The sequence below is a fragment of the Babylonia areolata genome, chromosome 3 (assembly GCF_041734735.1).
Source record: "Babylonia areolata isolate BAREFJ2019XMU chromosome 3, ASM4173473v1, whole genome shotgun sequence".
In the NCBI taxonomy this organism is placed as follows: Eukaryota; Metazoa; Mollusca; class Gastropoda; order Neogastropoda; family Buccinidae; genus Babylonia; species Babylonia areolata.
In genome coordinates this window covers 13,658,140-13,670,639 of record NC_134878.1, presented here as the reverse complement: position 1 = coordinate 13,670,639, position 12,500 = coordinate 13,658,140, and the positions used below count along the sequence as shown (strand labels likewise).

Genomic DNA, 12,500 nt, shown 5'->3' with positions numbered 1-12,500 from the left:
TATTCATGTATGCGCGTGCTCTCTCTCTCTCTCTCTCTCTCTCTCTCTCGCACACACACACACACACACACACACACACACACACACACACACACACACACACACACACACACACATACACACACATGGGCGGATAACACTTTTTTTTCTACAGCTCGAAAAATCCCTGAGTGTAACCCTTCCGTAATACACTGCGTCCCTCGTGTGATTTGAGAACACTTTCATTTCTTTCAGCTTCTTTTTTCAGGACAAAGAAAGAAAGAGAGAAAGAAAGAAAGTAAACTCCCTCTCTCATGCGCTTTTCGTGGTCTTCCGTGACGACCATGCCTCAGTTAACGCTGAAAAGAAGGCGAGTAACAGTGGTTTTGTTGGGGCTAGCGGTATTGGCTCTTGTCACCTCCATACGCAGAAAGCGTTACTCTTCAAGGATCAACTCCGACAGATATTCATACGAAGCTTCGCTGGCTAGAGGTACGTGTCTTCTATTGTTGTTGTTGCTGTTGTTGTGATTTGTTATTTATGATTCAAATGCGAGGGGGAAAAAGGATATGCTACGGATTTGCAAATGTTACAGAAATCTCCACGACAAACAAATAAAGACACACACTCATTCAGCGTTTGTTTGATTTTATTTGGCTATGAAAAGCATGTTAAATTCAGTTTTGAGTTCTTGATAATATTTTACTTCGTGTAAAATTTTATTCTGTTCAAGTGCAAGTTAAACCAAGTGCTCCCAAACGGGCACAGTTTTATAAATTGTCTTAAGTCTAAGTATGAAACAGAACTTCTTTTTTTTAATTTTTTATAAAGAATATGACATATACTAGTTTTCTGGTATATTGGCTTTATTGCGAACGCTTGTAGCAACTACAAGAAAGGCACACGAGAAAAAGTTGCCAATCAATTCATCTGTACATCTTTTTTGTTCACTATGATGTACTGAAATGTTATTTATGCAATGCTACTACCTGCAGTTACCATTATCATTATTATTATTGCTACTATTGTGATCAATATCATTAGCAGTAGTGATATTTTATTAGCTTTTGCTTGTTTGCTTTTGATTAGACAGAGGTACTACATTTTGCTTTTTACAACATTATTCCTTATTTGAGAGGTTTCACATTTCACATTTTGATATAAAGATGAAATGGAATCAGAACTTTTATTTGCGTTATTCATTGATCGTTTTCTCTTTTCTTTATTTTTCTTTCCGTCGTCAAAACGCACGATGATGTTATATCCTCTCTCTCTCTCTTTTTTGTTTGTTTGTTTTTTTGTTGTTGAAAAAGTGTAGTCTTGTGTAATGTGAACTGGTGAATTGCTTTGTTATTAGTTGCTATGCTATTATTTTTCCCCCTTAAAAACCTTTTCTGGTGTATATTTCTATATGGAGGAATATAACCTTCTGTGCAAGGAAAAAAAAAAGAATGTAACGGAAAAAAAAGAAAAAACGCACACCCACTATGAGATGTAAAGAATCGCTTTTATAAATGTAAGAGGTGGTTATATCGTTATTTTCTCCCAAATATTCATGTTTCGGTATGCTTTAAACATGGGTAGGCGTTTTGAGAATCTGACGTTATATTCGCTACATGAGCATTGTTTAACAGAATTTAGCTATCAGTTGTTTTGGTTTTCTTCTGTTCTCCATTCCCGAAACAGTGTCAAAGGACATTGAATCTAGAAATCTCGTGTGTGTGTGTGTGTGTGTGTGTGTGTGTGTGTGTGTGCAACGGACATGAGAATGGTATGTCTCTTTTGCAGGTGACAGATTCGCACAGCCGTATCACGAAAAGGTATGACATGATAATGTATTTTATTTAGTTAGTTTTATTCACAATATTACAATGACGCAGTCGTGTTTTGAAATCAATATACATGTCTAAAACTAGACATGAGAGTCATTCTCAGCATTTCTAAAAGAAGACATCAGAGAGTCTTTCTCTGTCTCTCTTTCTCCCTCTCTCTCCTCTGTGTGTGTGTGTGTGTGTGTGTGTGTGTGTGTGTGTGTGTGTGTGTGTGTGGTGTGTGTTGGTGGATGCGCGCGCGCGCGCGCGTGTGTGTGTGGGCGGCGGCGCGCACCCGTGCGTTCCTAAGAGTGCGTAGGCGCGCGCGCGTGCGCGTGTGTGTATGTTTTTTTTTTTCTTTCATTCGAGAAGATGAAAAAGAAAAAAAAGAGAGGTTTGAAATTACTTTTATGACCCTAAAATAGAATCATTTTAACTTTTTACGCCCTCGGCAGTCTACAGGTGTGAACGTGACAGCGAGGTTCCTAGAGCGTCGCCGACGACTGCAGGAAGTGTGTCGGCATGACCGTCTTGAGGAGCAGCGGCCCGCTTCTACACGAGGCGCGGCCCCGCCTCGCTTCCTCTTCCCCACCACCGGCACACCCACTGTGCTCTACTGCCCTGTGCCAAGAGTGGGTATGCCTGCCTTGTCTGTCGTGTCTGTCTCCGGCCTTGTTTGATGTGATGCCTGCCTGTTTGGTAAGGACGCCCTAAAACCCTCTTGGCCTCCACTGTGCTTTACTGTGCCGAGAGTGGGTATGTATGTATTTCTTGTTTGACTCCTTGCTCTGTCTCATGTAATGCTTGCCTGTCTAGTAAAGACTCCCCCAAACCCTCTTGTCCTCTACTGTATTCTTCTGCCCTGTGCCAAAAGTGGGTATGTACGTATGTTTTGTCTGTTTCCTTGCCTTCTCTGATGTAATGCCTGCCCGTCCAGTAAGGACGCCATAAAACCTACTTGGCCTCCACCGTGTTCTTCTGCTCCTTGCAAAGAGTGGGTATGTATGTATGTCTTGTCTGTCTGTCTGTCTCCGGCCTTGCCTGTCTAGGGATGCTATTGCCAGCTTATTTTTCACAACACTCAAGCTTATATCACAGATCGACGTAAGCTTACAGTTGTGCCAATAATAGCAAAGTGAGAGCTGCATGACCAGCAATGGTTTTTCCACTGCAATGGGAAGTCATTTACGGCTTAGTCGTTTTGTGAAGGACTTTGACTCTCAAACTAGGAGGCAAGATTGCGTTGGCTCTTAGTACTGCAGCCTTAGGGCTAGTTGGCATTATATATATATATATACTACGTATATAAATATATATATATATATACACTCACGATAGGTATCCGGGTTTCAGTGACATGAACATACTTAGCACACATACCCTCAAGAACATTTGATCCTCCATAGAAATCACAACAACGACAAAAATACGTATCTTCAACTCCAAAGTGAAGACCATCCTTATCTACGGTTCAGAGACTTGGAGAATGACCAAAAAGGTGCTACAGAAAATCCAGACCTTTATCAACAGTTGTCTAAGGCCCATTTTTAAGATCCGTTGGCCAGACAAAATTAGAAACGAGGACTTGTGGCGAAGAGGGGGACAGGAACCAGTAGAGAAAGAGATCCTGAGACGAAAGTGGGGATGGACTGGTCATACCTTGAGGAAATCGCCATCCCGCACTACACGCCAGGTCCTGACTTGGAACCCCCCGGGGAGAAGGAAGAGAGGACGCCCCAAGAACACCTGGAGGCAGGACATTGAAGCAGAGCTAATGAGGTTGGGATCCAGCTGGAGGGGTGCAGAAAGGATAGCCCTGAAGTCGAGTTCGGTGGAGAAACGTCGTTGATGGCCTATGCTCCATATGGAGTGAAGGGATCAAATAATATACACACTCACGGTAAGTGTCCTGGTTTCGGAGACATGAACATACTTAGCACGCATATCTTTAGAACACGGAAAATGGACGTCTCCACCGCAGAGTAGAATCAGTCACGCATGTAAAAATTTACTTTTAGATTCGAGTTAATGTAGGGGATGCAACCCACGAACGCAGAAATAGATAGACAGACTCTGTTTCACTTGCCCGGCAGGGACAACGCTGCTCCGGAGAGTGATTGCCCTTGCCAATGGCATGGACCTCGCTCAGCTCAACTGGAAAGAGCGCTTCCACGTCAGGGATGTGGTGGAGGGCTATGACAAGGCCGTCCTCTTCTTCTTCACCAGGTCACCACTGCTGACGATGGTGGTGGTGGTGTTTGGGGTGATGATGATGATGGCGGTTGGGTGGTGGTGATGATGATGATGGTGATGATGGTAGTGGTGGTTAGGGTGATGATAATGATGGTTGTTGGGTGGTGGTGATGATGATGATGGTGATGATGACGCTGATGGTGGTAGCGGTCGTTGGGGTGATGATGATGATTGTGGTTAGGTGGTGGTGATGATGATGATGCTGATGGTGGTAGTGGTGGTTGGGGTGATGATGATGATGATGATGATGGTGGTGGTGGTTGGGGTGATGATGATGATGGTGGGATGATGATGATGATGATAATGGTGGTGATGCTGATGGTGGTGACTGGGGTGGTGATGATGGTGATGTTGCTGATAGTGGGGGTAGGATAATGACGATGGTGGTGGTGGTGGTGGTGGTGGGATGATCATGGTGGTGATGATGGTTGTGGTTGTCGGAGTGATTGATGATGATGATACTGGTGGTGGTGGTGATGATGATGATGGTATTGGTGGTGGGGTTGATGATGATGATGATGATGATGATGGTGGTGGTGGGAGTGATGATAATGATCTTTGTAGTTATGATGGGGGCTTTGGCGATGACGGTAATACAACAGAATCGTCAATTATTATAGCAGTCTAAAACAATATTAAAAAACAAAAAAACAAACAAAAACAACTGGTAGTGAGGTGAGACAATGATGTCGGCCGATGGCGGCAATTACGATGGTGGTAGTGAAGAATAAGAGGATGGTGGCATTGGGGAATACAACAGAATGAGTAGCAATGATTGTGGTAACAAATAACGAAACTGGTGTTCGTGACGATGATGATGATAACGGTGATAATGCTAATAAAAAGCAGTGAGAAGAAGGAGAAACAACAACAACAGAGAAATAGAAAGACAACGACAATTGTAGCAGTGGTAGCAGTAGTCAGCATAGTACAGTATCAGTATCAGTAGCTCAAGGAGGCGTCACTGCGTTCGAACAAATCCATATACGCTACACCACATCTGCCAAGCAGATGCCTGACCAGCAGCGTAACCCAACGCGCATAGTACAAATAACGATAATGATATTGACAACGTCACTGGCATCGACGACGATAACTACAACAAGAATGACAACGTTGATAAGACACCAACCGGCATAACTACAGCGACTTTATTACAACAGAAAAAAAGGGGGACACGATGATTTCACACACAAACGTTCAATGCTAAATCTCACAAGTAAAAAAGACCAAGAATTCTTTTCCTCAACATGTGGTTGTTGTAATGCTTATAAACCAGAACCAAGTAGCTCCTGTCACAAAAAATATGGTATCCAAACCTGTTCAGTATTAGTCTTGTATCGGATGCTGTCTGACTGACCGCGACCGCACTTTGGTATCACAAGAGTTCGCCATCACCTTTCCTCCAAAACTACGGTTACTATGCAATCTTGACCTTGATTACCTTGAACTGAAAGATCACTACGGTCAAGCTCATGATGTGACCCTTGACCATGGAAACCCTACATGATATTTTTCATACTGTTTGTTGTTGTTGTTGTTTTTTCTCGATCACGACGCTTTAGAGATAAAATTGACTGAAGAATGAGATAGCTGGGGTTTATAATATACGGGTACATGTGTGCCGCAATAACTAAGTTCGTTTGCTTTTAGAATTTTTTTTTTAGTCTATGGAATTAGCAAAAGCTTCAGACCATTCTTAACGCCAAGCAAATTCAGCGCTGCCGAGGCCGCATATGTAACCCAGCCCTGGGGCATTTTCGTTATTATCTGTCTTTTAGTGTTAGTCTGTTTTACAATTAATACAAAAAAGGGGGAGGGGGTGGCGCTGTAGTGTAGCGACGCGCTCTCCCTGGGGAGAGCAGTCCGAATTTCACACAGAGAAATATGTTGTGATAAAAATACAAATAAAGACACCAACTAACCAGTTGGCAAACCAAATAATACGAGATGTCGACGTCCCCAAACCCCAGGGAACCCTACTCACGCCTCCTGTCCTCCTACATCAACACGTTGTGGATGCCCAACAACGAGTACTGGATGGCCCTGGGAGCTCCCATCGTAGGGGCGTTGAGACAGGAGCCCACAATGGCGGAGCTGGCCTGCGGAAGTGACGTCACCTTTCCGGAGCTGGTCCGTTACGTCATACTGAGCATGGAGATCGACCGTCCAATTAAAAAGTACTTCGCACCCTCGTACAGAGTGTGTCAGGTACAGTCGTTTACGTGCTCTCTGCTAATCAGCGAATACCAGTCAACATCCTTAAGAGTGTGCGTGTTTAAATGGCTCGGACTGTTTTTGTTTGTCCGCTACCCTAATTTTTAAATACATAAATTTTTACAGATATCCCTGTCAGTTTCGCTTTACTTTGCTTCTGGCATCTGGAAAATAAAGCGTCGTGAGGAATTTGTCAGTTTATCTGTGCAAGGCAATACATTTCCGATCTGTTACAATTTCACAGTCTGCAGCAATTGTTCACTCTGTAATACTGGGCTACATAAAACAAATTATTTTACCACCTTTTTACATGTGTTTTTGTTGGTTTGTATTGCGTTATTCATCATTTAATGTTACCTTCTTATTAAGGATTCACAAAGATGCTTAACTGATTCTTTATGACACAGTAGTCTCCTGCTTTCTATTAGGTTTTTGGTACTCCCCTGTGTGTGTCTCACGCTCTTTAGTACGGTACATCGCACCTAAATTTGTACAGATATCCCGATCAGTTTCGCTTTTCTTTGTTTCTGGCATCTGGAGAAGAAAGCGTCTTGAGAAATTTGTCAGTATATCTGTACAAGGCGTTGTGTTTCCGATATGTTACAACTTCAGTTTTCTGCAATACTGTGCTTATTTGTATGTCGCACCTCTTCACGAGAAGCGATGGCATTTAGATATGAATAAAACTACCCACTTCCACATCTCACTCTAAGTTTGCACACTGCGACACCGAATGTTCGTGGTGTTTCTCTGTGTGTCTGTATGTCCGTGTGCCCGCATGTCCGCCTGCCTGCATGCTTGCATGTCTGCCTGCCTGCATGTATATCTTGTCGTTCTGACGCTTTTTGGTTCCGCTGCAGGTGTGTAACTATGACTACGACTTCATCGGCCACATGGAGACGTTCAGTGAAGACGCGACACACATCTTGTCCGCCATCAACCTGAGCGTTTCCCCACAGTATGCTGGCATGGAAGACAACGAACACGATATCATCAACAACTACGCCTTTGTTGCTTACCTGACCATTGCCACTGACAAGTGAGTGACGAGACAGCTGTGTCAGTTGTTTACATCAATTAATCAATAAATCATGGATTAAAATAAATAAATAAATAAATAAACAATTAATTAAACAATTGATTATTTAATCAATTATAAATTAATTAGATTATCAGTTCATTAATTCGTTGATTTACCCATGTACATGGTATTATAGTTGGACAAGTGAATGTGTTTCTTAGTCATTTTTAATCACTTACATGTCTTTTAATATTCATGTACTGATATCAAGGGATATAAGGTATATGGTGAGGACAGAGAGAGAGAGAGAGAGAGAGAGAGAGAGAGAGAGAGAGAGAGTACTTTAGAATGAGTACCGGATGTAAAATCTCTTTTTTTTCAAAGCTTTTTTTTTCTTTAATATAATTTAGTTTTTGTTGTAACTGTTTTCTTTCTTTCTTTTTTTTCCTCACCAGCTTATTTTCAACTTGTTCCCCACTGTCAACACTTTTCAATCAAAACCTAATCTGGTAGTTTTACGTTCCAGAGGCCGATGCACGAGCAAATACAAGGTTCTCCTCCGAACATGGCGAGCCCTGCAGATCAGAGGCCTCCTCAGTAGACACCTTCGGTTCTCTCTTCAATGGGAAGAGGCCCAGGAACTCAAACGAGTCGAATTTCGCGATTTGTTGCACAAGGCTCTCAACAAATCCAAACAGATCTTCCGCGCGCAAGAGCAGCAGATAGACCAATCGCAGGACGCCGCCGAGACCAGTTCACGTGACGGAATGTCCGCGCAGCTGCTGCAGAGGAAGATGGCGCTGGCTTCGGCTTGGGTTACGGTTCCAATGGAGGACAGAGAAAAGATAAGAGAGCTGTTTGACAAGGAGTTTAAACTTTTCGGCTACGATCCTTTCCTGGAAGAGGTGTTTGCTCCAGAAGTAGAACTGGATGAGGAGCTATTTGATTTGAACAGCATTTAGACTACCTGGAATCTCATCGTTGCACCATCTGACTGCTAAGAAGAGAGAGAGAGAGAGAGAGAGAGAGAGAGAGAGAGAGAGGGGGGGGGTTACTTATTTACACATGGAAGGCGTTTGTATAAGTATAGTTCGCAAAATAGAGATTTTACATTGATTGAGTCATTTGGGCGGTTTCAAGTGATATAAAGAACAACAACAACAAGAGTTGAGAAACATATGACAAATCAGCCAGAAGAATGTACACTTTATATATCGTACCGAGTTATGTTCATGCTGATAATTAAACCGTTGTTTTATAATGATTTAAACCCTTTCTGCCTTCACAGTTTCGTGCGTTTTTGGTTAAGATTTTTCGTATCTACAATTTTCCATTTTAGATTACGTGACGGAATTATTTCCCTTGAAACAATCGTCTGTTGTCAATGAACCAAAAGGTGAAAACAAACGAACAAACGAACGAATGAAATGTTCATTAAAATTGGAAATGGTTTAATTCTGGCAAAAAAGAAATATAAAGGTTGTGCAACGTATATGCTTGGGGTTTTAATCTGATATGTACCAAGTCGTAGCTTCGATTCAGCTATCACATGAGGGAGGTGAATCTTGACAACCTCAGATTTCGTTCAGATAGTAAAACGACGTGTAAAAGAACTCGGGCGGATCAAGCATTGAACTGGCTTCAAAGACTGTGCATAGGAGTTGAGAAGAGCGATGACCTTTCAGCACACACACACACACACACACACACACACACACACACACACACACACAAGCACAAGCAAGTAAGCAAGCAAGCAACAACGAAAACACCAAAATAAAAGCGACCAATTTCGCATTAAATTTTTTTTTAATGATTAGCTGAAGATAATATAAATATCTTCGTTGTACCATACAAAACATATTAAAAATACCAAAGACATCTTCCTTTCTACAAATTAACATGTACATAAACCATACAGAAAAAACAAACAACATTGCTATGAAACACTCTGATGCAAAGCGGGAGGGGACCGAAAACTGAAATCTAAAATCGGAAGCCAGTGGCCAAGTTAAAATCTGTAAATACTCGCCAGTCTTGCGGAATTAAATGTAAGGGGAAAAAAGACAGCTTAAAAGTCCAGGGTAAACAGGTTTAGAAGATATATATATATATATATATATATATATATATGTGTGTGTGTGTGTGTGTGTGTGTGTGTGTGTGTGTGTGTGTGTGTGTGAATAGAATATTTATTGTCATAAAACTTTAAAGTTTATAAGACACAATGTATGTGTTTGGAACATCCATACAATGTAAAAGGCATTATGTTGATACAGTCCACCACTGTGACTGTGTGCCACTGCATTGTGGAAAGAGTTCAGGGAGTTTGTGTGTTGGGGAGGGGGATGGGGGGGGGGGAAGCTAGACTTAGGGATGAGAGAGCTGGTTTGTTGAATATCAAAATGAACAGCCGATTCAGCTCTTGATTTCGTAAGCCAAAAATCATTTGATGTTTAACCCAGAATCATTAAGGGTGCGGTTTCTTTCGTACTGAAATATTTTTAAAATATGACTATTGAAAAGAAAACTGACAGCTCAAAAAAAAATTCAGTCAAATCAGAAATGGTTTTATTCTTCTTTTCTCTTTCTGCAGCGTCACACTGTAAGCTGTTGGGTACAAATATGCATAATCTGTTCGCCCTATAAGAAAGTGACATTTTTGGGTCTGACAGTTTCAGTGCAAACATAAAGTTTGACTCTGCTGCTTCTCCTACATTTTGCTGATTTTTACCTGTTTGTGGCACGTTTGCTGGGGTGAAAGACAACTAATCCGGAGAGCTATAATCGTGATTTGTAACAAACACGGAATAACTATCTAACATTAAAGGAAAAAAAAAATCACAAACATATTTCCACCGCAAATGAGTCCACTTTGTGTTGAATGATTGGTTCACGAACAAACACGATATCATAATGAGCAGTAAAGGACTATATGTCGCTTCAATATATTCAAGTGCAGATTGATGAAGTTGTATATATCTTCATGATCATTTGAAAGTTAGAATTGTTGGTCCCGCTGTGAAGAAAACCATCCTGTTAACATGGAGGTGTCAAGAACAAAAATTCAACCAGAACAGTGATGAAGAACTGTAGAATTCAAACGACACGGGTGCATTGGCAGTAAAAAAAAACAAAAAACAAAACAACAACAACAACAACAAACAGTTGTGCTCTTTGATTCACCGATCAGGTGTGATCTTCAGCTGGAGACGACGTGACTTTAGGAAATCACCTGGAAACAACACAAACATAGCTTACGTTAACTTTGTAAACTGATCGTGGACACTGTACACACACCACATGGACAAAAACAACAACAACTAACCAGTAAAAAAACAAACAAAACGAAGCAAATATAATAGAATTTGATAACAACAACAACAACAACAACAATAATAATAATAATAATAATAATAACATAACAATAATGATAATAATGATGATGATGGTAATAATAATAATAATAATGATAATAATAATTTCTTCTTCTTTTTAATTATTTTTTTTTTTAAAGAGGAATAGATGAGAGTGAGAACACAGATTTTTCTGCTTACCCCCACACCCCTCTCTGTCTCTCGTGCATACGATTAGTACACATCAGTCTCCAGAAAGCCGATTATTCTAAACGGGCACACAAATGTTTCGATATAAATATCAGATTATACAGTCAATTTTCGTTCCCTTTTCAGAACTGAGCAATTACCAAAGGTAACACACACACACACACACACACACACACACACACACACACACACACACACACACACATATATATATATATATATATATATATATAGAGAGAGAGAGAGAGAGAGAGAGAGAGAGAGAGATACAAACACACACACACACACACACACACACACACAGACACACACACACACACACATTGGGGGTTTAGGCTGGGGGCGGGTGGGGGGCAATAATACACTGTAAAACGAACATGCACATGCATCTCTCTCTCTCTCTCTCTCTCTCTTTATGTGCTGGGTGGAAAGAAGATATTCTTGACAATGTGCTTATCTCACTACTCTGGTAAAACATAACTTCGTTTCGTCTCGTTTTGTTCGTGCCCCACCCTCTGCACTTACTTTAACAGAAGCTTGTGATTCACAGAAGGGAGGTTTGAAGCCGTTGAAACACTGGCAGCGGTTAGGGTGTAAACAGCGGCCGCCGTTCTTGCACGGTCGTCTGCACACAGCTGTGGAGAGAAACCAGCATACATTTGTATGTATGTCTTGTCTGTCTCCTTGTTCTGTGTGTATGCCTTGTCTGTCTCCTTGCCCTGTCTGTATGTCTTGTCTGTCATGTATGTATGTCTTGTCTGTCTCCTTGCCCTGTCTGTATGTCTTGTCTGTCATGTCTGTATGTCTTGTCTGTCATGTCTGTATGTCTTGTCTGTCTCCTTGCTCTGTGTGTATGTCTTGTCTGTCTCCTTGCCCTGTCTGTATGTCTTGTCTGTCTCCTTGCTCTGTGTGTATGTCTTGTCTGTCTCCTTGCCCTGTCTGTATGTCTTGTCTGTCATGTCTGTATGTCTTGTCTGTCTCCTTGCTCTGTCTGTATGTCTTGTCTGTCATGTCTGTATGTCTTGTCTGTCTCCTTGCCCTGTCTGTATGTCTTGTCTGTCTCCTTGCTCTGTCTGTATGTCTTGTCTGTCTCCTTGCCCTGTCTGTATGTCTTGTCTGTCTCCTTGCCCTGTCTGTATGTCTTGTATGTCATGTCTGTATGTCTTGTCTGTCATGTCTGTATGTCTTGTCTGTCTCCTTGCTCTGTATGTATGTCTTGTCTGTCTCCTTGCTCTGTATGTATGTCTTGTCTGTCTCCTTGCCCTGTCTGTATGTCTTGTCTGTCTCCTTGCTCTGTGTGTATGTCTTGTCTGTCATGTCTGTATGTCTTGTCTGTCTCCTTGCTCTGTGTGTATGTCTTGTCTGTCTCCTTGCCCTGTGTGTATGTCTTGTCTGTCATGTCTGTATGTCTTGTCTGTCCCCTTGCTCTGTGTGTATGTCTTGTCTGTCTTCTTGCTCTGTGTGTATGTCTTGTCTGTCTCCTTGCTCTGTCTGTATGTCTTGTCTGTCTCCTTGCCCTGTCTGTATGTCTTGTCTGTCTCCTTGCCCTGTCTGTATGTCTTGTCTTCCTTGCCCTGTCTGTATGTCTTGTCTGTCTCCTTGCCCTGTCTGTATGTCTTGTCTGTCATGTATGTATGTCTTGTCTGTCTCCTT

General features: G+C 41.7%; 2 protein-coding genes across 5 annotated transcripts in view; one reads left to right on the top strand and one right to left on the bottom strand.

The window, feature by feature from the left end:
* The first annotated feature begins 1,741 nt into the window (after positions 1 to 1,741).
* Positions 1,742 to 8,243, top strand: LOC143280243 (carbohydrate sulfotransferase 8-like). Its single transcript, XM_076584876.1, has 6 exons — positions 1,742 to 1,750; positions 2,246 to 2,426; positions 3,884 to 4,016; positions 6,017 to 6,254; positions 7,121 to 7,299; positions 7,808 to 8,243. Exons 1-6 carry the CDS (start codon positions 1,742 to 1,744, stop codon positions 8,241 to 8,243), a joined length of 1,176 nt encoding a protein of 391 aa, XP_076440991.1.
* A 1,229-nt stretch (positions 8,244 to 9,472) lies between these two features.
* Positions 9,473 to 12,500, bottom strand: part of LOC143279742 (sushi, von Willebrand factor type A, EGF and pentraxin domain-containing protein 1-like) — a 93,648-nt gene continuing 90,620 nt past the window's right edge. For all 4 annotated transcript variants that reach the window (XM_076583869.1, XM_076583868.1, XM_076583870.1 and 1 more), the window contains 2 exons: positions 11,373 to 11,482; positions 9,473 to 10,516 (listed from right to left, as the gene is read on the bottom strand). In XM_076583869.1, the coding sequence (XP_076439984.1) occupies positions 10,505 to 10,516; positions 11,373 to 11,482 (122 nt within the window). In that variant the 3' untranslated portion in view covers positions 9,473 to 10,504. The remainder of the gene's footprint in view (positions 10,517 to 11,372; positions 11,483 to 12,500) is intronic.

Excerpts from the sequence above, each read along its gene's own strand:
- LOC143280243 (XM_076584876.1), top strand. Across the intron at positions 6,255-7,120 it reads CCTCGTACAGAGTGTGTCAG|GTGTGTAACTATGACTACGA; the intron begins GTACAGTCGTTT and ends GTTCCGCTGCAG. Across the intron at positions 7,300-7,807 it reads CTGACCATTGCCACTGACAA|AGGCCGATGCACGAGCAAAT; the intron begins GTGAGTGACGAG and ends TTTACGTTCCAG.